At 44.5% G+C, this 23681-nt stretch overlaps 1 protein-coding gene across 1 annotated transcript; it reads left to right on the top strand.

Annotated features, from left to right (window-relative positions):
- The first annotated feature begins 3072 nt into the window (after positions 1 to 3072).
- GFRA3 (GDNF family receptor alpha 3) lies at positions 3073 to 14075 on the top strand. Its single transcript, XM_068159324.1, has 8 exons — positions 3073 to 3174; positions 6138 to 6413; positions 7111 to 7203; positions 7615 to 7960; positions 8034 to 8143; positions 9173 to 9307; positions 10193 to 10323; positions 10597 to 14075. The coding sequence occupies exons 1-8, from the start codon at positions 3132 to 3134 to the stop codon at positions 10729 to 10731; spliced, it is 1269 nt and encodes a 422-aa protein (XP_068015425.1). The 5' UTR covers positions 3073 to 3131; the 3' UTR covers positions 10732 to 14075.
- The last annotated feature ends 9606 nt before the right edge of the window (positions 14076 to 23681 follow it).

The raw sequence follows: 23681 nt of genomic DNA, 5'->3' as shown, positions 1-23681 counted from the left end.
AAATGCTGCAAGCCAAATACTTGCTTGGTCAAGCCCACTCTTTACTGGCTGTCAGTCACAGGTGCAGAAAAGAAATGCCTAGCACACCGCCAGAGCTGCTGCTTGCTTTCATACAGTGATATTCAGTTATTTCCAAGGACATTGATGGTTTGTGCTCTGTTCTAAAGGTTTCCCCAGTAATGGAGAGGACTGTCCATTGCTGTTGATTTGAATAAAAGAGGAAACAATCCTCCTACAGATACTGTAGGGATCTACCTATTTCATCACAGGACCTGCTAACATCACTAACCCCAGTTAGAGGATAAATGTGCTAAGAGTAATAAAGATAACAGAATCCATGGAACTGGTGCTAAAAGCTGAGCAAATGAGATCAGAGTTGATCACTGTTTCTGCAGCTGTTTGATAAGGTCAAAGGCCTGGACCCAGCCCAGAATTAGAGAAACTGATTCCTAAGATATTCTATATTACACTGGTAGATAACCCCCATAGGTCAGAGCTGGCCTATACAATGTCAAATGGAAAGAGTGATGAAAGCTCTGGTCATGAGAGACTGGTAATTACTCAATTCTCTGAGACCTGTAATGAGGTTATACTGCTGCTCTGCACGTGTGGGGAGCTGAGAATAACCACAGAACCTCACATGCTGCAAGCCTCAGGCACAGACAGCAGTATGCCAAAGTCAAGGAAGGGACCTTCCCACTGTAGCCTTGGCCTGTGCTGACCAGTGGAGTGCGCTGAACTTGCCAGCCCTTCCCCAGACATTGTCAGGGTTCCTCTGTGGGGCCACTTGCCAAGGCAACCTGAAAACACTGCTGGCAGCCTTCAGCTTTAACGTGGGAGGAAGAATTTTCTCTTTTGATTTGCTGGAGAGCAGAATTCGAAGTTCAGTTAATGAATCATTTCAGTAGGCTTTGGGTGAAGATGATCATCACAGAACCAGAAAAAAAAACAAAAGCCAACAGTCTGGAAAGAAATGTGAAAAATCCTATAAACTCTTTTCTCACACTAAGCTGGACTGACCTATCCAGAGCTGGTCTTAAAGATCCCCAGTATTTATGAACTCTTCTTTTTCTCCCCTCCTCACAAAAGTTGTTATTCTGTTGTAAGGAAAAAAAAATAAATAAAAGATAATTTAAAAAAAAATGACTGGTCTTGACAGACTCATCTGGGAGACAAATAGCAAGCCTGCTATTTTTTCACACATTAACAGATTATTCATGATTCCAGAATTTGCCTAGAGCTTGAAATGAATTGTTTATATTATCTCCTTTTTCAGGGAATACAGTTTTTTCTTCTCCAGGGTTTTCTCCTATGAGATCACTGAGTTTACTGGAATCTGGTTTTGCTGAGCAAAACAGTAAAGCCAGCAAGACAGAAACAACAGACTGAGGATCACAGACTGACAGCCACTGCCATCCACCTTGCTTAATACATTAATATTCTCCAAAAGCCATGCCTGTCAGCTACAGTCAGGTCTAGCAGAACTTCCCCTCCTGTGGTTGTCATCATCTTCTGTAAAAAGAAAGCCAGTAACATGTTCCACAAAATCTCTGTGCCATTACTCTGTAATGAGTGGTATCTGGGCAGCTGTAATCTACTGCTGAGTACTGCCTGACTGCTTGGTTTTACTGTTAGGCAGCCAGAACACAAACAGGAGCGCCCAGTTTTCTTTCCTTTTAGCAATCACTCAAATTGCTCAGAAATTATCCTCCTACAGTCTCAAACCAAGGATAGTCTCAAACCAAAGGCATGACACAGAAAGCTCTCTTTTCCTGCCTGTTGTTCCTCACAAGTTGCACAGTTGTATTAATATTCCAGCCACAGTAATCATGCAAACATGTCTCTACTGTGCCACAGTGATAACTGAGATCACAATTAAAACTGGTCAGACCCTTGTTTATTCTTAGCATTCCTCACAGAAAAACACAGAGGAGTTCACAGACAAAGCCACTTCTTGCTTTTTCATGTCAGCATTGTAAGTAAACCTCTTTGTTCCTGGTTTTTCTTCAGTCTTATTTTACTGTTTCCTACTTCTGAATGGTAGCTACAAACAATTCACTATGAAGTTAAAAGGCTCCATCCAATTCAACCCTTTCATTAAGCTCCTGCAACTATTAAACTTTGACTAGATCTTGAGCTATAGTGAGAAATATTTTTGTCTCCTCCTTAGGCATGAGTTTAAGAGCCTCCAGTGTTTGTGGACAACTTGTTCACATTCAGAAAGCACGCACGGCAGGTCCTCGCAATAGCAGGACTGACCTTGATCAAAGCCCAAAGAGAGCCCCGCTGAATGGGGTTGTGAACAGTTCGTGTGCTCGCACAACCCCTGCCACGTCCGCGGGGCTTCTCGGGCCGGGGCTTTGTCCTGTGCAAACAATCGACCTGCATCAGGTTTGCCTTGTTTCCTTTTGACGTTTGACGCGCGTGTGTTGGACTGACACATTTTCACATTACTTAATTTGATCGTAGGATGCAAGCAAGGGTCTGTCCACAAAACAGCACGGCTGCCTCTGGCCAGGCGGCGTCCCCAAACAGTTCAGTGAAGGCAGTGCCAGAAACAGGTAAGAGACTCAGTGAGACTACAACAAAGTCAACAGGAAGGAGCCAGAAGCTCGCTCATCCTGCAGACCAAAGCACCACCAAAGACCGTCGGAATGTGTCCTCTCCAAGAACACTCCCTCCGAGACTGCCTTTGTTTTGCCGAAGGACACCCCTGCAGGTGCTCCGCACTGGGCAGTCCCGGCTTTGCTCTCGAGGGCACGATGTGCTGTCCGCCTTACACAAAAAATGTAGCCTCCCCAGGCGCTCTTCTTGCAACGTCCCTGCAAATGCTGCCTGAGCAGCGGATCCTGCACGGCACGGCACGGAGATCGCTCCGGGACAGCCGCAACGCCTCCGGACGCAGCAACGACCCCGCGGGCGGGGCGCCCCGCGGGCAGCGCCGCCCCCCGGATCGGGCCGGGTCCCGGGGCGGGCCGTGCCATGGGGCGGTGCTCGCCGGTCGGGGCAGTGCCGTGCCGAGCAGACCGCGGTGAGCGGGGGTGGTCGCTCAGACGGCGGTGGGCAGGGTGCAGCATGTGAGCTGCGGCTTCGCAGCTCAAAGCAGCCGACCGCCGGTGTCGGGCTCCAGCATGGGGCTCTCCCTGTTTCTGGGGCTGCTCCTCTTCCGAGCCGGTAACAGCGCACGGAGCGCGGGGCGGCGGGACGGGGCGGGCGCCGGGCAGGGCAGGGCAGGGCAGGGCAGGGCAGGGCAGGGCAGGGCAGGGCAGGGCTGGCCGGCGCGTCTCCGTCCTTCTCCTGGCGTGCGGCGAGCGGGGTCCGGATCGAGTTCGGGGCTCCCGACCGCTGCCCGTCTCTCTTTTCCCCGGCCACAGGCTCCAGCGGGCGTCCCTCCGCCCCAGGAGCAGGCGGAGGGGAAGATCCTGCTTCTCAAAGAGGGAAAAGCGAGCTCCTGTTTTGACCCGAAACGCGAACCAAAACGTGGTTGTGACCAACCTGGAGGGAGGCTCGGTGGGCAACAGCTGTCCCAGAGGCTGGGCTGGGCGCCCAGCTCCTTTTGCGTGCAGCACCCTGGCCGGAGCCCCGAGTTCGGAGACGATCGCTCGGTGTGGCAGGGGAGGTACCTAGCGAGCGCCCCGGCAGAGCCTCGCTGTGCCGCTCACACAGACCCTGCTTGGGGGCTTGTTTGGACACCTACATTCCGCGCGTTCCCCTCCCTCTGGAGTTCCCCTTGGCCGGTAGTTTCTGAGATGGGGCTGCTTGCGAATCCTGGAGCTCCTGCAGAGACGCGTTCTGCGTTCTGCTGCAGAGTAACAGGAGCCGAGGGTGGCAATGATTCCTCTCTCCAGTTCATCTCTGGTGAAGCCTTCACGGCTGATGTTACTGGAAATACTGAAATTGCCAAACTGCTTTTCCTAGACCCTAGCTGTGCGATGTGAGTACTTTACACCCAAAAGAGGCTGCAGCTTCTCGATATCACAACTGCTATTAAAATGGGCTTTTGCACTGAATAGTCTGAATTGATTATTACCTTTTATTTGTAAGCTACAGAAAGGACTTTCACTCCACACTTGCATGTGCTGCAGCCCAGGCCATAGGTCTAGGAAAGAATTTTCTTTCTCATTCTTTCACTTTGTTATCTGGAATGCTAAGACAAGGTTTTAAAAAACTGAAACATCACAACAAGTATTAGGGCTTAGTACAATGCATCACTCTTAAGTGATGTCTGTGGAGGAGAAATGGTTTAAATTTGAGGTTTACAGAAGCTTCACCTGGAGCATCTAGCATGGGCCTGTGGTAGATGCACATTCCATCCACTTACACCCAGCTCTGTCCTGGCAATTACCATATCACTTGAGTTTTTAAAATGTTACTTTAAGCTCAGGTGCTTGTTGAGCAGAGTCTTAAATCTTGGAAAGTGCATCCTGTCCTTTTATGAACTTCCTAAAATGGCTGCTGCAAGCCACTGTTAGAGATGGGATCCTGGGGGAGATAGTTCTTTGGTTTGGGGTAAGTTAGTTCACTTCATTTAGGGTTCCAAAAGCTACAGGACAGAATGGATTGATTGACTATTGGGACTGCGTTGGCTGCAGCCTTACAGGGTGTAATCACACTCAGAATGTTCAGTAAATTTGAGCCTAGATGTAGTGCCTAACCAAAACCCCCTTGGCTAGGCACAGAGCGTTTCAGGTGAGAGATTTGCTCTTCAAGGGGCTGTGCATGTCACAGCCTCTACAAAACAGCCAGATCAACAACAAAGTACTGCAGGTTGCTAGGAAAACAGACGTTTGTGCAAGTGAGACGGAGACACCTAGACAGTGTTACTGGGCTGTAGGAACATTACAAAGTTTGAGACGCAGCCTACTGCTTACAGCAAATAAACTGGTAGAGCCAGTAAAAGTGAAGGAAGTAAGAGAACAAATTAGATGGTGAAGATGGGAATATCAGATAATATGAGCTGCATCAGGATTTCTTTCTAATCTGCAATGAAGGCAGACTGGGATAGTATTAGTATACCTGCTGAACAAGAGAATGATAGGTAAGATCATGTATCCAAGGAACATTAAAGGTAAACACAGGACTCAATACAGTAATTTCCTAAAACCAGCCAAGTGACATTACCCTGAAGAGAAGAAACCTACTAGCTTGTATATATTTTTTTGTCCTGGGTCCTCACTGTACTTGAACAGATTGATTTACTATAGAAATGAAGAAAGATTACAGTTTGAATTCATCTACCTGTGACAAGATAACACTAGGTATCACCCCAGTATTAACCTCAGGAGACAATAGTCCCTATAGAAATAATTTAAAAGCTGGATAAATGTCTAGTTTTTAAGATTATATTGTTAAATTTGGACTATTTAATACTTCCACATGAGATGGTGCATGTGTGTGTATATATAATCAATGCATGTGTTATGCAAATACACATACAGAGACATAGCCACAGTTCACAGTCAGCTGGCAGGCCAAGATTGCACCCCAGCATTTTTGTCAGGAATTTCAGAGACTGGGTTCTATATACTCAAATGGACTGAATATCACCCCTTCTGTATGAAATTATTTGCACCTTATGTTAAAGATTTATTCTGTTATGAAAAACAAAAAGTCATTCTTAAGTTTCCAAGCTCAGTAAAGCAGTTGTTTTTACAGCCTCCAAATGGCTTTCTCACTACATCTCTTAATGACCAGTGTACACTTTAGCAGTGGCATCAGCACTGACTCACAGCACAGTGTTAGATGTGCTTATTGCACTGCGGTTTTCATTACCCAGATGGAAAAGCTACTTCAAAGCAGGCCTCTGCAACCCCAAGGTTTCCACAGGGATTCACTACTCCATAAAATACAGAGCCACCCCTGAACCTGGCCAAGCTGAAAGAGTTAAGGGTGACAAAAAAGGTTTTTATTAAACAAATATATATTTGAGACTTTTCTTTAACCTTTTGTTCCCTCTTTCATACATTAATACTCATCCTTTTGTTTCTAAATGGAGCCATCTCTAATTCCTTACCCCTTGCCGTGATGGACTCAAACCAGTTCTGTATCTTAAGAGGAGAATGTAGGCTGACTACAAAACAATGACAAGTTGCTTGTGTGGCATTGGTCTGATTGACATCTCTTCCCTACCTGACCAGGAGCCCTCCTGGCCCCGCCGAGGAGCGACTGCATAGCAGCAGAACAGCTGTGCCTCTCGAATTCCACCTGCAATGCCACCTACAGGACCCTGGAGCAGTGTGCCCTGGCTAAGACCCGCGTCCTCCCACTGGATCACGACAGCAGGGTCAGGTGTTTGAATGCGGAGCTGGACCTCGGGAACAGCTCTTTGCTGCACTGCAAGTGCCAGCGGCGCATGAAGAGGCAGGAGCACTGCTTACGTGTGTTCTGGACCGTTCACGCCAGCATGGCAGATGGTGAGATGAAATAATAGTTCACAGGGTACTAGTAAGGCTCACCCCTGCCCCATGTCTGAAAACATCTGTGGAAGGCCAGTTTCCAGCACTGCAGGTATTGCTTTGCAACCACATCTAGTGAAGATAATTCATTACTGCTCTGTTTGATAAGCAGAGAAAGCTGCTCTGCTCAGGACCAGCCCTTCAAAAGCACCAGGGACCCTAAAAGACAACAACAGCTACTCAGAGGCAGTTAGAGTTAGTGCTGTGAGGGTAGACTGCTGTGAAAATCACCTCAAAATGGTCACGTCTCTCCATCACGGAAAGCAGATGTATGATTACGATACACACTGATGGCATCCTTGAGCATGCCGTTCCTTTCCATCTCTAGTGGGATGCTTCTACTTGGCCTCCCACTAAAGACCACCTGAGCTGCATATCTCACAAGTAAATTTGAGAAAAAACCCCAAATTACAAGACAAACCAAGTTCCAGCCAGAGAAAATCCAATGACAAAGCCTCATGCTGCTTTTGCGCAGTAATACCTCTGCCTCTCCACCAGAACAACTCTTGGCATTTGGATTTGAGCAAGACAGAGCATCTCTGAACTCCATTCTGAGGAAGTAGTCAGACACACATACAGAAAAAAATCAGTTCAACAAAAGGGCTGGTCAAAAAGCTTTTCTCCCACTGCATAAATTATCTTGTATCTTGTCTAGGTTATTTCAATTTGGAGACCTCTCCCTATGAGAATTCAGCAAATGAGGAACACTGGAAGACAGATTATAATAAAGTGGCAGCCGTGTTATCAGGTAAGGATTGTAATAGTTACAGGACATAATGCTGCCCTGTCTTTATCACTTCAGGGGCTGAAAATTATGAAGAAGAACAATTTGGGGTAATGGCCTTTTTAATCAGAGGAAAACATGCTTTGGATACTTGCCTAAATTTGTCCCTGCTACCAAGTGTAAATATAGCCACAGGTCCAAGGCCATGGAACAGGGAATAACTCCCAATGATGCACTGTGAAACAAACACCCTAACACAAACCAATAGCAGACACCATTCTGCAGCTAGTCTGACTGCTGTGTCATACAGGCATACTTTGTTCTTTTCCATGTTGCCAGTCTGACCATCAAGTAAGGATGGTCCTACTTCCATTTCCACACAGAATCGCTTCTGGAGGCTTGCTTCACTTGTTCTGAGTTTCTCTTGGCTTGCAGGCTCACGGTTAGCAGGAGATGCAACAAATCCATGCCTGAAAGCAACTCACATCTGTAATCTGAGCAAGAAGTGCGTCCGCCATCGCACCGACTACGCCTCCATCTGCACCAGGGGAGCGGGAAGCGAGGACATGTGTGACCGTCGCAAATGCCACAAAGGGCTCAGGAATTTCTTTGAGAAAGTCCCTGAGGATTTCACCAAAAGGATCTTATTCTGTCCGTGTCAGGATGAACTTTGTGGAGAACGACGCCGGAAAACTATTGTTCCTGAGTGTTCCTTCCACTATAACACCAAACCAAACTGCCTCTGGCTCCTGGACTCCTGCTTAGAAGACCATATCTGCAAGTAGGTGCATCAGCAGTGGACATTAGAGAAGAGAACAGCATGGGCACTGACAATCTCATTTTCCTTCCTACAGATCCCGACTGGCTGACTTCCAGCAAAACTGTCAACCTACAGACATGTCTCCAGATGGTTGCTCTCAGCACAACCACGCTGCATGCCTGCAGGCTTACATGGGGTTGATTGGTAAGTGATACCACAGCAGCATACAGGGTGGATACTTTGAGGCCACAAACTTCCAGGCACACACTGATGCTGTGAAGGACCATCTTGCTCTCCTGCAGGAGATAGCATTCAGCATACTTATAAACAAGCCATAGTTTAATTGATGCTGGTGCTCCTTCTCGCTTCTCAGGTAAATGCAGTCCAATGAGAGCTCTCCCACAGCTCTACTTTGTCCCATCCTCTACTGTCAAATTGGCAGCACTTGCCTGAGGTTTCTGAATACCTGTTTGCATTATCAGCTGGTGCACAGAGCTCTAAATGCCTGACCAGAACGGCTCATGAGCTTGTGTGAACTCAGTCATTCCTGCTGCAGGGGTTAGATTCCATCACAGCACTGATTAAATGTGATGTTCCCTCAGTGCCTGCCTTTTAGACTCATGATGGTTTCTTAGTGTTGTACACTCTTTTCTCAGAGTCAGCCAAAACATGGCACTACCAGGTGTTGGTCTTAGGCATACACCACCAACCTGCTAAAAACAGAGTGGCTCAGACGAGGAGCTGTAAAGAGCAGCAGTATCTCAGAAGCTGTAAATCTAGGCTGTATCTTCCAGTTTTTCAGATGTCTTTGCTGGTTCTGTGCTAAATGAACTCTGGCTGAAGGGCACACTGCAGGTCAGCAGCACTTGTTCTACACAATGCAGGTGGCCTCACAGCGCTGCCAGCTACACAAGAAGTAAGAGCTTCCATCTGTACCACAGTAGAGTCCCTGCAGGTGCTTCACATCCTTCAATCCAATGCTTGCACCAGCCTCAGTTACCAGTACACCTCCCCACCAAATTTCCTAAGTTAGGGGTAGCCACTTTCACACTTTCTCACAGCCCAGGCCTAGGTCATCTCACAGGGGCTCCTGACCTCTCCTAGGTAACACACATACCACAGTGGAGGGCTTCTCCCTACAGAACAGCATTCCATTCATTGTCACAGGACTCATGAGGCTTCTTTCATTTGGCAAAGTAAATCCTGATTCTAGTTTCTGGGGGTTTGGGACAGGCACACCCATGACACCCAACTATATTAGCAACTCCAGTGTGGACATCTCCCTGTGGTGCACCTGTGAGAGCAGCGGCAACCAGAAGGAGAAGTGTGACCAGATACTCGGCATGTTTGAGAGCAACAAATGCCTTGGTAAGCATCAGTCATGCCACAGAACCAAACAGCTCAGCACAGGGACATTCAAATTCTTTTGATTTCAAGGTCCTACAGCACACTACTCTTGTGTGTAGTTCTATCTTCTTCTGCTATCCAACCTATGGCACCAGCCTGGATCTGCTCATAGAAGTGTTTCTGTATCCTTTGGCAACACTTCTGTTCACCTCAAAAATCATGAAGCTATTTCCAAACAGCAGTCAAATAAAGGGGCTGCAAAAAACTCACAGTGGGAGGTCAGACGTGTGGCATCCATAGGTTGCTGAGTAACCACATCAGTGCACCAGGATTATGGAATTTGAGTTTCCTTCATCCCCCTCCTTTCCTATGCTCACCTTTGGCCCTCACTTATTTGGTGAAGGTTAAGCGGGTCCTGACAGCTGCTGTTATCAGATTCAGCAGCATAACTGTTACAAAAATCCTGTTACATGCAACTGTAATCCTAAATCTGCATTTCTTTTATCTCCCTAGCATTTTAGCAACAGACTTTAATAAGATTTAAATATTTCATGTTTGCAAAAGCTTCCAAAGGATATAACTGAAACCAGCATCATTAGATAAATGATTAATATTTAAATCTATTTCCTGCGGTATAGAAAAGCCTTGCACCCAGCATTATAGCTACACCTACAACCTAAATGTCTCATCTGAGCTACTATGTGCCTGCCCCTTGCAAAACAGACAGCTGGGAAAGTCCCAAAGGCACCCAAAGGTCCTCAAGTATGGTGCAAATGGGCACCGCATCTGCTTCATACAACCTCTGAGTGCGTTTCCCAAAACAGCTCCCCCAGACTTCTATTCACCAGACTCAGAGGTGTGCAAAAGAGAAGCAGAATAAGGCTCTTGCTTTACCTCTGTTTGCAGAAAATACCATTTTGTCTCAAATGCACCTGAAGAAGGAAGCTCCAGAAAGACTGGAAGACTTACTTTATTCATCTTCCATAAGCTTCCAGGGAGACAGTGCGAGCACATCTCTTGCTTCAGAAATGTCCCAGGTATGCTTTGCTTTGTTGCTTTCACAAAGCAGTGAGCCAAGTGGTATAGAGACAGTAGCTGAAAAACCTTGGATCTGGAAATGTGTGCACAATATGCATGCAGAACACCAGGCTACCTTACGTGGAACTATTCCTTCCAGAGACCAGCAGAAACAAGAGGCTGTGCTGCCTGGCCACAGGAGCTTCGTATAGTCTCACATTAGTGCTCAGAACTGGAGGCTCTTGAGCACAGGTATGTCTAACTGGGATCCATTCTTCCATTTGATTTCCTAGGTGGATGAAGGGAAGACACAGCGAGACATCTCCGAGCACAGCAGCATGCCTATGGCCTCCTCTGTATATTCTGGAGCTGCTGCTTCTTGGCCATCTCTGGTTCTCTTCCTGCCCCTGTTGCTGAGCTCGCATTAACTTGGCATAGATGGCATCTTTCCTTCACACATTACTGATCTGATTCCATATCCAGGCTCCTCCCACTACTGATTTACCTTTGGGAAGCAGAAGGCTTCCAGAAAAGAGGAATGGAACAGCCTTAATCCAGAAGAGCAGTCACTGAAAACCTCCCCACAACTCGCATCCTACTTGGCCCCAATTAGTTGTGCTGAGCTCTGCAGATAGGGTGCCCACAGATGCTTCTTCCATGTTAGCATGTTGGGTAACAGCCAGGCTAATATTTCAAACAAAGGTCTGAGCTCTTCCTCAAGCATACAATCATAGAATGGTTTGGATTGGAATGGACCTTAAAGAAAATCTCATTCCAACCCTGCTGCTCTGGGCTGGGACATCTTTCACTAGACCAGGGTGTTCAAGGCCCTATCCAACCTGGTCATGAACACTTCCAGGGAGGGAGCATCCACAGCTTCCCTGGGCAATCTGTTCAGTGTCTCACCACCCTCACTGTAAAAAAATTTCTTCCTTACATCCAATCTAAACCTACCCTCTTTCAGTTTAAACCCACTGCCTTTTGTCCTGTCTACAGAACCTCGTAAAAAAATCTCTTTCTTATCCCTCTTTATATATTGGAAGGCCTCAATGAGGTCTCCACAGAGCCTGCTCTTCTTCATGTTGAACACCCCCAACTCTCAACCTTTCTTCATAGCAGATATGTTCCAGCCCTCTGAACCTTTTTGTGGCCCTCCTCTGGACCCACTCTAACAGATCCATGTCCATCTTGTTCTGAGCATGCCAAAGCTGGATGCAGGATTCCAGGTGGGGTCAGGTAAGGTAGAGGGGGAGAATCACCTCTCTCAACCTGCTGGCCACACTTCTTTTTTATGCAGCTAAGGATGTGGTATGGCTTCCTGGGCTGTGAGTGCACGTTGCTGGCTCATATGTTATTTTTCATTCACCAGTACCCCCAAGCCCTTTTCCACAGGACTTCTCTCAATCCAGGCACTGCTCAGTCTGTATTGATATTGGGGATTGTCCCAGCCTTGGTGCAGGATGGCCTTGTGACCTTCATGAGGTTCATGTGGGTCCACTCCTCAAGCTTGTCAAGGCATCCTAAAACAAGTCTGTGCTGCAGGAGAGGTTGCAAGCAAAGCTCAATAGCCATACACACGGAGTCCCTGGGAAACACCAGTTCTGAATTACTTTCAGTGTCCTTTTCAAATACATTCTTTTCTGAAAAATACTATCCCAGATCAAGGCCACTACAAACAGTTTGTACTATTCCTTTCTGTTTTCCCTTGCAACACGCATGTATCATGCATTATCACAGCTCGCAAGAGACTTGGGTTTTGTAGGTTAAGATGAAATTCTCTGTTCAACCCCAGTAAATTTAGTCTCACCCAGCAAAGCACAAAACCTTGTGATGCTTAGAGAATGCATATAGCTCATTGAAGCTGTATTGACCACAAAAGCACTTGCAAAAATCTCTGGGAGCTGCAACTAATTGTACTTCTCCACTTACTGAAGTTATTGTCCCCTTCCATGCTGCCTACCCAACCTCCTTCTCTGCCAAGCTTTATTTCATGACCTGTTTATTCTGAGTGTAAATATGTGCACTATGTAACTGCTGTTATTTTGTACTGCATTTGCCTGTTAAAATGTGGTGTTAAGTGAATATTGATTTCTGAGCATAGGTTAATAGTCCACAATCAATTGTGTGCGAGAGCTGCCTTGTGCCAGCCTGTGCTTTCAGGAGAGCTGGAAAGCCAGCTCAGGGCAGCTCCTCCATGCACCACATGATGCCCCTTGCCCATCCTGTGAGTTATAGCAGATCTGAACAATGTTACACCCAGCCAAACAATATTACAGCCCCAAGAGATGCAGAACAGCTGGGTATTTCTTTTTACCCTGTGCTTTATCTGTTGCTAGGGAGACACCAGATAGGTAAGATGCTGTGGTTCCTAGCTACTGTCAGACACTTTCTTATTACAGAATCTTACATTATCTCCTGCATCAGAGTAATTGTCCTTCTGCAGTGATAATATTTCCATTTCAAATTCTAGCCTTCTCTACCTCCTGGGCAAGGCAGGGCAAGGAATTAATTGCATGGCTCAGAACCCTCTCCTCTGCTGTACAGAGAAGCAACATCGTATTTCCATACAGTAGGAAGAAATATTATGTCTTCTTAATAAAGTGGAGCATAAATGACAGTATTTCCCATTACCTACTGAAATCCTGCTGTTGGATCAGGACAGCCACATGTTTGATACCATTCTTTAATGAATGTCCATGTTGCCCTATTCTAATATCTACCTTAGACCATTCTCCATATGATAGGACTAGAAATGTGTCAAAACTCTTGGCTGTAGTGTGGTAGCATCTGTTATCTCCAGAATTTAGTGAAGAGAGACAGGGATGAAGAAAACATTTTCTTTCCACTGTTCCACAAGTTGATGAGGCTATTTCCAATAATAATTGAGTGGATTTCCCTGTGCCATCTGTACCATGCAGAGTGTACTGCATTCATCTTCCACTCGTGTACACTGCCATCCTTCCCTTTCCCCAGCTTTCGTGCTTGAAGACAGACTGATATGGAAAAAGGTATTAGCATTTTTTTGTTCATATTAAGGGCACTGTGGATCTTTAGCCTCTAAGGTTATTGATTGCAACTGCAGCCTCCTGTCAAGGCCTGCATTCCATAGGAAAATGCCTGACAGACAAATCCTGCTCTACATTGAAATTAAAGCAAACTATGTCATTTTGGGTTTTCCTCCAAGTGTCCTGTATTCCTTTTGCGTGTACATGTGCACCTTTACCTACGTGGCTGCTTCTGGGGCGTGTTCATCAGTAACTGCAAACAGAATTCCCCTCTCAGTGCACCCTCACTCACCACAGGTACTCACACTGCTACCGGCGCAAACCCATTTGCACTAAGACTTTTGTAACACCTGATCTCAAATACCACTTACTCAACAACACAGCAGACATGCCTGCAGACATGCATGTGTGACTATTAGCAAGTAGTATTAGTATGTCAGTATCAGCTCAGGCCTGTTGGCACCACTGATGTTCAGACTGGCAGTTACTTAGACCCGTCCAGAAGAGTTCTTACTAACCACACTACAGGGCAGTTTACAGCAACTCCTCTGCTTCTGCTCCCCAGAAACTGGAATACAACATCCCATGAGTACCTTTGGTCTAAATACAAAAATAATCTAATTAAAATTCTCTATCCTGACAGTCTTAACAGTGAGCTCTCAGCAAGCATATACAAGGAGCAAACCTTCTACTTGTAATGTAGATTATTTTTAAAAGTGTTAAAAAGACAAATCTCGCTAATAAAATTTATCTTGCAATTCTAGAAAGTCTTCTGCCTCCCTTTGCATTTAACAGAAGCTGCCCTCCTTGCCTCCTACTGCTGCAGGCATTATGGGAAAGAAATGCAAAGAACAGAGTTGGACAGAATCTCTTACAAAGCAATCTTAACTTCTGCAGACGTTGCTCACTGTCAGGTACCTCAGATGTGGCTTCTAGAACTCCTACAATAGCTTTAGATGCCTCACTGTGGCCTGATGTGGCATTTACAGAGGGCATTCATTCAGTCCTTCTCCAGCAGTGAGCTCAGTGGCTGTGTCAGACAAGTTGTTTCTCTTCTGTGACAAGTGTGAGAAGCAATACACATTTCTTGCCAGATGTCACACACAAAGTGATGCCAGAGATAGGCCTTAAATTTGGAAGTTCAAAATTATTGTGTCCTTGCCTCATTAAAACCATTCCCAGTGCCTCCAACAAAGGCATGTTTCAGTAAGAATCAAGTGACTGCAGTTTTCCTTTTAAAGCAGGCACAATATGCATCACAGATGAGGAAAAGCTAACCTTGACTTCAGACAATGATTCCTGCCTACAGAACCCTGGCATGACTCTTAAAAGCTGCTGACAATAAAAAGTAACAGCAAGCTGACAAGACAACACTATAGACTCAGCACGTAATAAGAATGAAAGCAGCTTTCATAATACATCCTAAAAATCACCAGTCACTGTTTGCTAAAATGGTAAGCACAAACAAAAAAAGAACAATTTCAGTGAGTCTTTGGGGTCTCCGGTAACAAGAGAAAGCACCACTGAGCTCAAGAGGATCATTCAGCACTGCCTCAGAATCCAAACCAGCCACTATCCTATAGTTGCTCCATGCATCAAAACACATACTGGTAAATATGATCAGAGGCTGACCATTGCTGCCTCAGGGATTTTGTGGCTGAGCCTTTTCTCAGATGAGGGAAGGTTGGTGTGAGCTGAGCTTGGGTTAGTCTCTAATGGAAGCTCTTCTTATAGGTGATTAGCTCTCCTCCAGGAAGCGCCTTGGTGTTTGGGTTTCTTGCAAACCCCAGGGTTAGCAGAGGTCAGGGGATGCAGCACTTTCTCCAAGTGCCTTCATGAAAATAGCCCCACATACTTTCCATTTACAGCTGATCACCTCCATTATCCCCAGGCTAGGAGGAGATGATCAGCAATTGTTAAGTGCCTGAATCAGACTAATAGCTCACTGCTAATTCCCCCAGTAATATGAATCTAAATTCCTGGTAAACAAACTGACTGCTTTTCACACACAGGGATGAATGCCAAAAGCCTAATATTAGAGCTCTGGAGCTAAAGCTTTTAGAGCAATCCTGTCCACTCAAAGATGTCTAATGACATTATATTATGTACTAAATAATTAGAAAATGAAGGCCTACTTGGAATCAATGAGTTACTGTCTAATTAAGATGAAAAAGGGGCTCTACCCTGTTTTAAACAAGTTTATACTAAAATGGTGTACCTGATAAATGGCACTGATAACTTATGTTTTTACCTTTGGGCAGACCAAAACAGCCATTAAGCTAGCACAAAATAATTGTGTGATTTTTGGCTCATCTTTTGTCTCATTGGTCCCACCTGTTTTCCTGTAAAGCATGAAGTTCAACTGTTCTTCCCCTCCCACCATCGGAGAGCAGAATTTACTAAGCAAGATTTAAATAGCTTATCCTGATGGGGAGAAAATCATCTTTGCCTTTGTTTTATATCATGGCCAAAATCACAAAGTTCACACCACTAGGAGCATGAAGATTGAAGAGATGTAGACTGGAGCCTCTCGAAGCACTTTGCCAGAAGAATTGCTAGTGAGCTTGAGAACATGGAGAAGATCAGTTATCTGTGCATAAATAAAAACACCAAGAAATGCTCTACTGCTTATCTGACTGAATTTAAATTAATTAGTAGACTTCAGCAGAATTATATCTTGGCAACCCCTGATAAAGAGCAAAATCACAGAAAAGCACTAAACAGAATTAGAGCAACTGGAACTATGCATCTAGCAATGTTTATTCCACTTTCATTACACAACGTCCACTCTGTTGCAGAGATCATCCCCTTGAGGATGGCACAAGAACAGAACAATTGCATGCAACTTGGGATGCTCTTTCTCCTGCCACAACCATCTAGGATTCCACATTCACATCCAAAACTGTATTAAAGATTTTGATCTTTCTATTTCCATCTTCATCTTTCCAGTATAGTGCTCAGGTAAAGAACACAGAAGTGTTTTGCCATAACAATGTTTCTTGCTCTAGAATGCATCCATTCCTACTCTTAGCTTTTTGGCATTTGGTCAGCTAGGAGTGTCACATGGAAACACCTGTAGCACATACAGAGGGCCAGAATTAAAATGTTGGTTTACAGCGACACATTAAGCAGGAAAAAGCTGCAAGCTGCTTTACAATGCTGCAATTGCTGTTGCAGATGAAACTCAGCCCTGGTGAGACCCCACCTGGAGTACTGTGTCCAGTTCTGGAGCCCCTATTACAAGAGGGATGTGGAGGTACTGGAAGGTGTCCAGAGAAGGGCCACAAGGATGATCAGAGGGCTGGAGCACCTCTCCTATGAGGACAGACTGAAGGAGTTGGGGCTGTTCAGTCTGCAGGAGAGAAGGCTCTGAGGTGACCTAATTGTGGCCTTCCAGTATCTGAAGGGGGCCTACAGGAAGGCTGGGGAAGGACTTCTCAGGATCTCAGGTAGTGATAGGACTAGGGGGAATGGAATGAAGCTGGAGGTGGGGAGATTCAGGCTAGATGTGAGGAGGAGGTTCTTCACCATGAGAGTGGTGAAACCCTGGAATGGGTTGTCCAGGGAGGTGGTCGAGGCCCCGTCCCTGGGGGTGTTTAAGCCCAGGCTGGATGAGGCTCTGTCCAGCCTGATCTAGCGTGGGGTGTCCCTGCCCATGGCAGGGGGGTTGGAACTAGATGATCCTTGTGGTCCCTTCCAACCCTGAATGAAACTATGAAACTATGAAACTATGAAAGTCTCCTGGCATGCACAGGTGACTAATTTAAACTTCACTGAAATAAAAGCATTTACTCTGTTATTGTAAGACACATAAATCACAGCACATCTGCTTTCAGAAAATTAGTATTATGTGGCTGATTCTATGTGTGAACTTGTGACTGTGACAACAGGAGATTGGACCTGATGACACAGGAGGTTCTTAGCAACCTTAAGTCCCTAAACAGCAAGTGGAAACTTTAAAGAACTATTTTCTACTATGTTTGGTTATTCTGGCTTTGGTTATTCTGGTTATTCTACTTTGGTTATTCTGGCTTTGTTCTTAAAACAACAGGCATTCCAATGGACTAGAGGAAGGACAATTCCCCCCTGGATTTCTTTTAAAACATGTAGCACTTACAAGCAAAGCATAATAAAATGTGTTTTCCCATAAGGACACTATTAAAATCAAGCTGACTTCAAACCTATATGGAGGTTTTAAATCCCATGTCAGAGATTTCACTACAGGTTCTATAAAAAAAATAGGGGGGGAGGGGAAACCATGGCTTTTCAAGATGTGTGGGGTTTCAGGTATAAGCCAATGCTGCCTTTTACCTAGGACTTCAGGAAAATGGCAAATGTTACTTCATAATGGGGCATTACCCACATGCTGGGTAATTCTGTTCTCCGTGCACCTCTTGTAGCTGCAGCCTCTTACAGGCTTGCAGGTTAATACACAGCTCCCTCAAGGAATGTTTTAGGGGTGAGAAAAGTGCCACTGCACTCTCCCCCTTTCCACTTTTTTTGCCCACCACTCAAGCACTTAAATTACTTTTTTCCTTCTATTTAAGCATGCCCATTAGATGCTGTCATTATAGGTCACTGAGCCTCACTGGAAGGAACTGAAATTTCTTTAAGCATCTAGACACAGATACTTGTTCTGTAGCTTTCTAAACCAGCAGGTTTTTTTTCCCCCCCTCTCCCTAAAGAATCTTTTGATTAACTGAAGTCAATTTTGCTAAGTGCTAGTGGCTCTCAGAAGCTTGTTGTGTCAGTGATCCCCAGGGCTCCATTATGTTTTCAGGGCTATAAACCAGGAATTGCTGTCTTTTTTTGCAGAAATGTGAGATTAGCAGCTAATTCTTCCAGCCTCAAACTCTTTGGATTTCACTCCCATCATTCCAAATCAGAGCATGTGCATCTTTTATGGCAGTTCCAGCAGAAATAGCCTAAGAGATTTCCCATCCTTTTTCTCAGTTTCAATCCAGCCTAACTTTGGGTGCTGCTCATGTCCTTGCCAATGACCTTTCTTTTACAATCACTGACACACCCACATTTTGGGACTTAACCTTTTGCCACACTAAAAGAACAAAATTGCTCACTATTTCTCTGTTTTCTAGGTTGTGCTATTTCCTCATTCCTCAGTTTGCTGCTCACAGCTACTGGCTGGAAAGAAACCAGATGATGCAAAAGCAATGCCATGACCTAGCAGAATAGATCATCATTGCTACCTGACACGTAAAGGGTTTTCATTAAGGGAAGCTGACAGCACTAATTAGACATGCAAGTCTCTGGCAAATCAAGTGTGATGGATCAAGAATTAAGTCAGGACTGGTTGTATTGCTTCAAGTAAAATTAATTACTCAACACATGCCTAAAAGCATAACAAGGAATCAATAGGACTTGAAAAATAACAAGGTATAGGCCAGGTGTTAAGCACAGTTTCCTGAGCTCTATTTGCCAGTGAAATAGAACCAGCAGTGTAGGAAATTCACTCCTGCCCTCTTTCACTAATACTTGGGCACATATTTTGCTATTAATCTAATTCAAAAGCTGTCCTAGTTAACCCCTCCACACTGAGTAACAACTGGAAATTTCATTGTGTATTTGTCAGCACTGAAGCCTCAAGGGAAAAAGGAAAGGAACATGACTTCTCTCCAGTCAAAGAATTCCAGTTCCCAGACATGACTGTGACCTTCAGGTCCTCAGATCCTCATGAAGTACAATCCACTTAGCTTTTGCTGAGATTTTTCTGGAGGACAAAAAAGCTTTTAGCACTGAAGTTGGAATGGTATGCTTGTTAATCCACTAATTCTTGGTCTGTGTAAAGTGAAAATACAACAGACAGATCGATACTTGACATCCAGCTTAATCTGAATGTTCTTGTTTTTACATTATCAGTCTAATGAACTTTAGGTACTGATTTTTGAGCTAGTAACTTTTGTGAGAGGCAATGTGCACTGTGCAGTAAGTAGTTAACTAGTGAAGAAGGGAGGGAAAGGCTTGAAATCCTTTAAATACTGAAGGAGAGAAAAATTATTACTTTCATCATCTAGATAACTCTCTAAGTATGTCCTGAGATACACACTAGGAAAATGATTTTTTTAAATTATGGCATAATAAGGAAAATATAAATTCTATTGCTTTCAATACTTAAATTACTGAAAGCTGTACAGATTCTTAACAGCAAATGGAATGAGAACATATTTGTAGCATAACTAAACCAGAATGGGAATTATTTTGTTGCACACAGGTTAGAGTAAGATATTATTTTTTTTTTTTTTAGTCATTATATGAGTAGAATAATCCCAGGCACAAATCCAGACTGGGCAGTGACTGGCTGGAAAGCAGCCCTGAGGAGAGAGACTTGGGGGTGCTGGTGGACAAAAAGATCAACATGAGCTCTCAGTGTGCACTTGCAGCCCGCAAAGCCAGTCAGATCCTGGGCTGCATCAGGAGAAGTGTGGCCAGCAGGTCAAGGGAAGTGATCCTCCTCCTCTACTCAGCTCTGGTGAGACACCACCTGGAGTACTGCATCCAGTTCTGGAGCCCCTATTACAAGAGGGATATGGAGGTGCTGGAACGTGTCCAGAGAAGGGCCACGAGGATGATCAGAGGGCTGGAGCACCTCTCCTATGAGGACAGACTGAAGGAGTTGGGGCTGTTCAGTCTGGAGAAGAGAAGGCTCCAAGGTGACCTAATTGTGGCCTTCCAGTATCTGAAGGGGGCCTACAGGAAGGCTGAGGAAGGACTTCTCAGGATCTCAGGTAGTGATAGGACTAGGGGGAATGGAATGAATCTGGAGGTGGGGAGATTCAGGCTGGATGTGAGGAGGAAGTTCTTCACCATGAGAGTGGTGAAGCCCTGAAATGGGTTGTCCAGGGAGGTGGTTGGGGCCCCGTCCCTGGAGGTGTTTAAGAGCAGGCTGGATGAGGCTCTGTCCAGCCTGATCTAGTGTGGGGTGTCCCTGCCCATGGCAGGGGGATTGGAACTAGATAATCCTTGTGGTCCCTTCCAACCCTGACTGATACTATGATAATATGGGAAACAACCTGCAAGGAACTAACTTTCTCAGTTTACATCTGCTTTCACAGATCTACTGTCATCTTTGAAGATACTGTTATACAAACCCCACGATAAGCCTGTATTCCTACCAATATCCACATCAGGAAAAGGATGTAAAATGCTGTAAACCCTTTCAGGATCACTAAGTGACAGAAGCACGTGGTGACTGAAGAAGCTAACAGCTGCTAGCTGAGTTCTGTCAGAGATCTCCCTCTCAGCACTAATTTTCATCTCTCCTCAGAGCTAACCAGCAAACAGCTATTAGCTGTCAGGCTTGAATGAACGGCCACCAAGAGAGCACTGGAAATGCAGCCACACATACCTTAGGAGATGGTCTAATCTTACAAACAAGAAGCTCCAATAGTATTCAAAGGGAAAAAAGTCAACAATCTTCTATAAAGAGCAGGAGAACCCAGTTTCCTGCTGTGCCTGTCACTGAATGTGGAGTTTCTACAGGGATAAAAACATAACAGAATCCTGACTTCACATCATCTTGACTCATCAGACTCATGACCTTCTCCCAAAGCAAACTTGTGAGGAGCTTATACAAACTAGTGGCTTCAACTTATCAAGAGCTGTAAAAACAATTTTGCACTAAAAATGTGCATTTTCTTTTTCAGATGCTGAAATTAACATTTCCCACCATGAAAGCTCTCAGTTTGTGGATTTGGCAGTATGGTTTCGTAAGCAGATTACCCCTCCCAAGTTTTTAGCTTGATTTAGTCATTTACATCTGAATGGCTGCTTCATGACCTAAAACATAATAAAATGACCCATTTATCTGCATGTCTGCATACTTTATCTAAACCTAGACCTTTCTTCCTAGTCTCACATAAAAGGAGTAAATAATCCACTGACAAGGATTGCAAAAGCATCCAGTCAGTGAACCAGCTCCTCCCAGGCTCACTATGAACACAAATCCTGAGCAGGTTGGCAGGAATAGAGACAACAGAAAGACAAACCTGCTTTGCATGGGATTTAAACAAAAAGTCAATCCTTTAGATGATCTGTTTTACTCAGTCTGAACTAATCTGGACCAAAACTAACATAAAAGGAGGACACATTTCATAACACAAACAAGTGGGCAGCCTCAAGCAGGGGCTCTTGTTCAGACTAATGCAGATGTCAGTTAATTAGAGTAGAAGGTTATATCATTAGCAGCCAAATCGATATAAAAGGAATTAGGAACTCGGACAGCAAGCTCCCCTGCTTTCCAGCACAGCACCCGGGGCTGTATTTAGCTAAAATTCAATACACATTAGCAGACAATCAATGCAGTCTTGTATGGGGATGTCTTCTTGAAATACTTTAATTGGGCTCTCTAGTGTTATCATTGCTAAACAAGATGTCAGATTAACGTAGAAGCCTTCCCAAATGGGACTGGCAGCCCACAGTCTGGAGAAGCCACATTTACTTCTATTAAAACCTCACTGGCTTTCCAACTTGTATTAATAGTACTATTTTCACAGTTATCTTAAGAAAGAGAGACTGAAAAGTGTCTTTGCATACAGGTGCTGCATCCTGTGAAACTCAGCCATTGGCACTAGCAGATCTTTTCCTTTCTTTCAGCCCTAGGCAACCTTAATCAAGAACCTGTCAGTCACAATAGACCCACAGCTTTTACCTTGAATTTATAACCTCTGCTGAGAATACAAATTGATATTGAAATCAGCAAGTGTAAAAGACTCAGCTGACAACCCCTGTCTGTAAAGGACAAGCAGCATCCACCAGACACAACTGTCAGGAGATGTCAGCTAGAAGAAAATTATAGCCTAGGCTAGCAAGAAAACTGACATTTACTCTCTGCACAGTAAATAATTGCTGTGTAAACTTCGAGGTATTACTCAATTAACTACTTATGCCCCTGAAAAATGCACTGCAATGATCTGATTCCCTTGTTTTTGCAACTTCTACAGAATACAAAGTGTGGAATTGCCTGACAACAGAGTTCTGCAGCACTGTCGATCTCCAGCAGATGAGCAGCATGCTCACCCAAGACTTCTCTATCAAAAAGAGTCCTGAATCTCAGGGTAGGGGGGATAATAATAATAAAACAAATTGTAAGTATTTCTAGGGATCCATTAAAATATTTCATCAGACAACATGGGACCACACAATGAAGTATATTAAGGAAGTGTCATGCCTATCAAGAACTGGCTATCAATTCACAAAACACACTGACACAAGGAATCAGATTACAGCCTACAGCTCCACTGCTGACTTTAGTTGTATTTGTCAAACACACCTTTTAAACGCCAGTACTCCCAACTCTTCACATGGGCCACCAGAATTTATTGCTTTTGGATGTAAAGCCCAAAACCCAATCCAGCATAATAAAAATTCTGAAGGTTGTATCAGAGTAATCTGTGTGGCTTTCCACTGTTAGACAGCACTTTCATACTCTGTCCTGGAAAAACATGAAGCCATCATTTCTCCCCAGCAATAAAACATGAAGCCATCATTTCTCCCCAGCAATAAATCATCTGAGCAATGTAGTACTTTCTATAATGGAAGAGCAACACACTGTATCTTCCATTAGTTTCCAGTTTAATTAAATGTTCCTTGAATACATCTTATGCTTACACTCTTGTGACATGCTACCAGTGCTGCCTTCTCCATTTATGAACTGACTGGACACAGTCCAATCATTCCTGCTTATTGAACCTGTCACTCACAGAAAACTCCAGACTCTTAGAAGCAGTCCTCTTTGGGTCTTTCTTTGCTAGTTATTAATTTGATATGTCTGTAGAACTGAATTAATTATCTGAGCTAGGTACCAAAAGACCTCTTAGCTCACATATTTAGAGTGGCCACAGGCTCAAGGACAGGACACCAACATTCCTTGAACTAAAACTACTAGGGAAAAAAACCCAGTTTGCTAAGCAGGAATACAGGCACTTGATTTAGTTTCAGTTTTCAATTAGGCAGAAATTTTTGGCTGAAAGAGCATGAAAAGCCTTATCTTTGCCTTTGAATATAGAATCTTCTTACTTATCTACCACGTTAGTGTAGCAGCAGCATGGGTAGACAGAGCAGTTTTAAACCACAAGAGCCCTTCAGATGCTTCCACATTTCTAGTCCACTGAAACACCATGGTGATTTAAGCCAACCTGGTTTCACTAGAACAGATGAAAGAAGAATTTATGTCCAACTGCCATTCTTCAGCAAATAAAGGCATATCTTTCAGAAGAGATGCAATAACAGTTTAAATCACCATTAGCCTAAATATTAACAGTCACCTGACAAAATGCCACCATGTAACCTGGGAAGAGACCGTATGAAGTGCCAGAAATTCTTCCAGATTATGTTAGCACTTAATAAAACAGAATGAG

The sequence above is a fragment of the Melanerpes formicivorus genome, unplaced genomic scaffold (assembly GCF_026170545.1).
Source record: "Melanerpes formicivorus ecotype bairdi unplaced genomic scaffold, bMelFor1.0.p_v2 SCAF_2, whole genome shotgun sequence".
NCBI classification, from domain to species: Eukaryota; Metazoa; Chordata; class Aves; order Piciformes; family Picidae; genus Melanerpes; species Melanerpes formicivorus.
The sequence above is the reverse complement of the archived record's forward strand: the minus strand, read 5'-3'. Positions and strand labels throughout refer to the sequence as shown.

Excerpts from the sequence above, each read along its gene's own strand:
- GFRA3 (XM_068159324.1), top strand. The coding sequence starts at position 3,132 with ATGGGGCTCTCCCTGTTTCTGGGGCTGCTCCTCTTCCGAGCCG. Across the intron at positions 7,961-8,033 it reads TTAGAAGACCATATCTGCAA|ATCCCGACTGGCTGACTTCC; the intron begins GTAGGTGCATCA and ends TCCTTCCTACAG. Across the intron at positions 8,144-9,172 it reads GGCTTACATGGGGTTGATTG|GCACACCCATGACACCCAAC; the intron begins GTAAGTGATACC and ends GGTTTGGGACAG.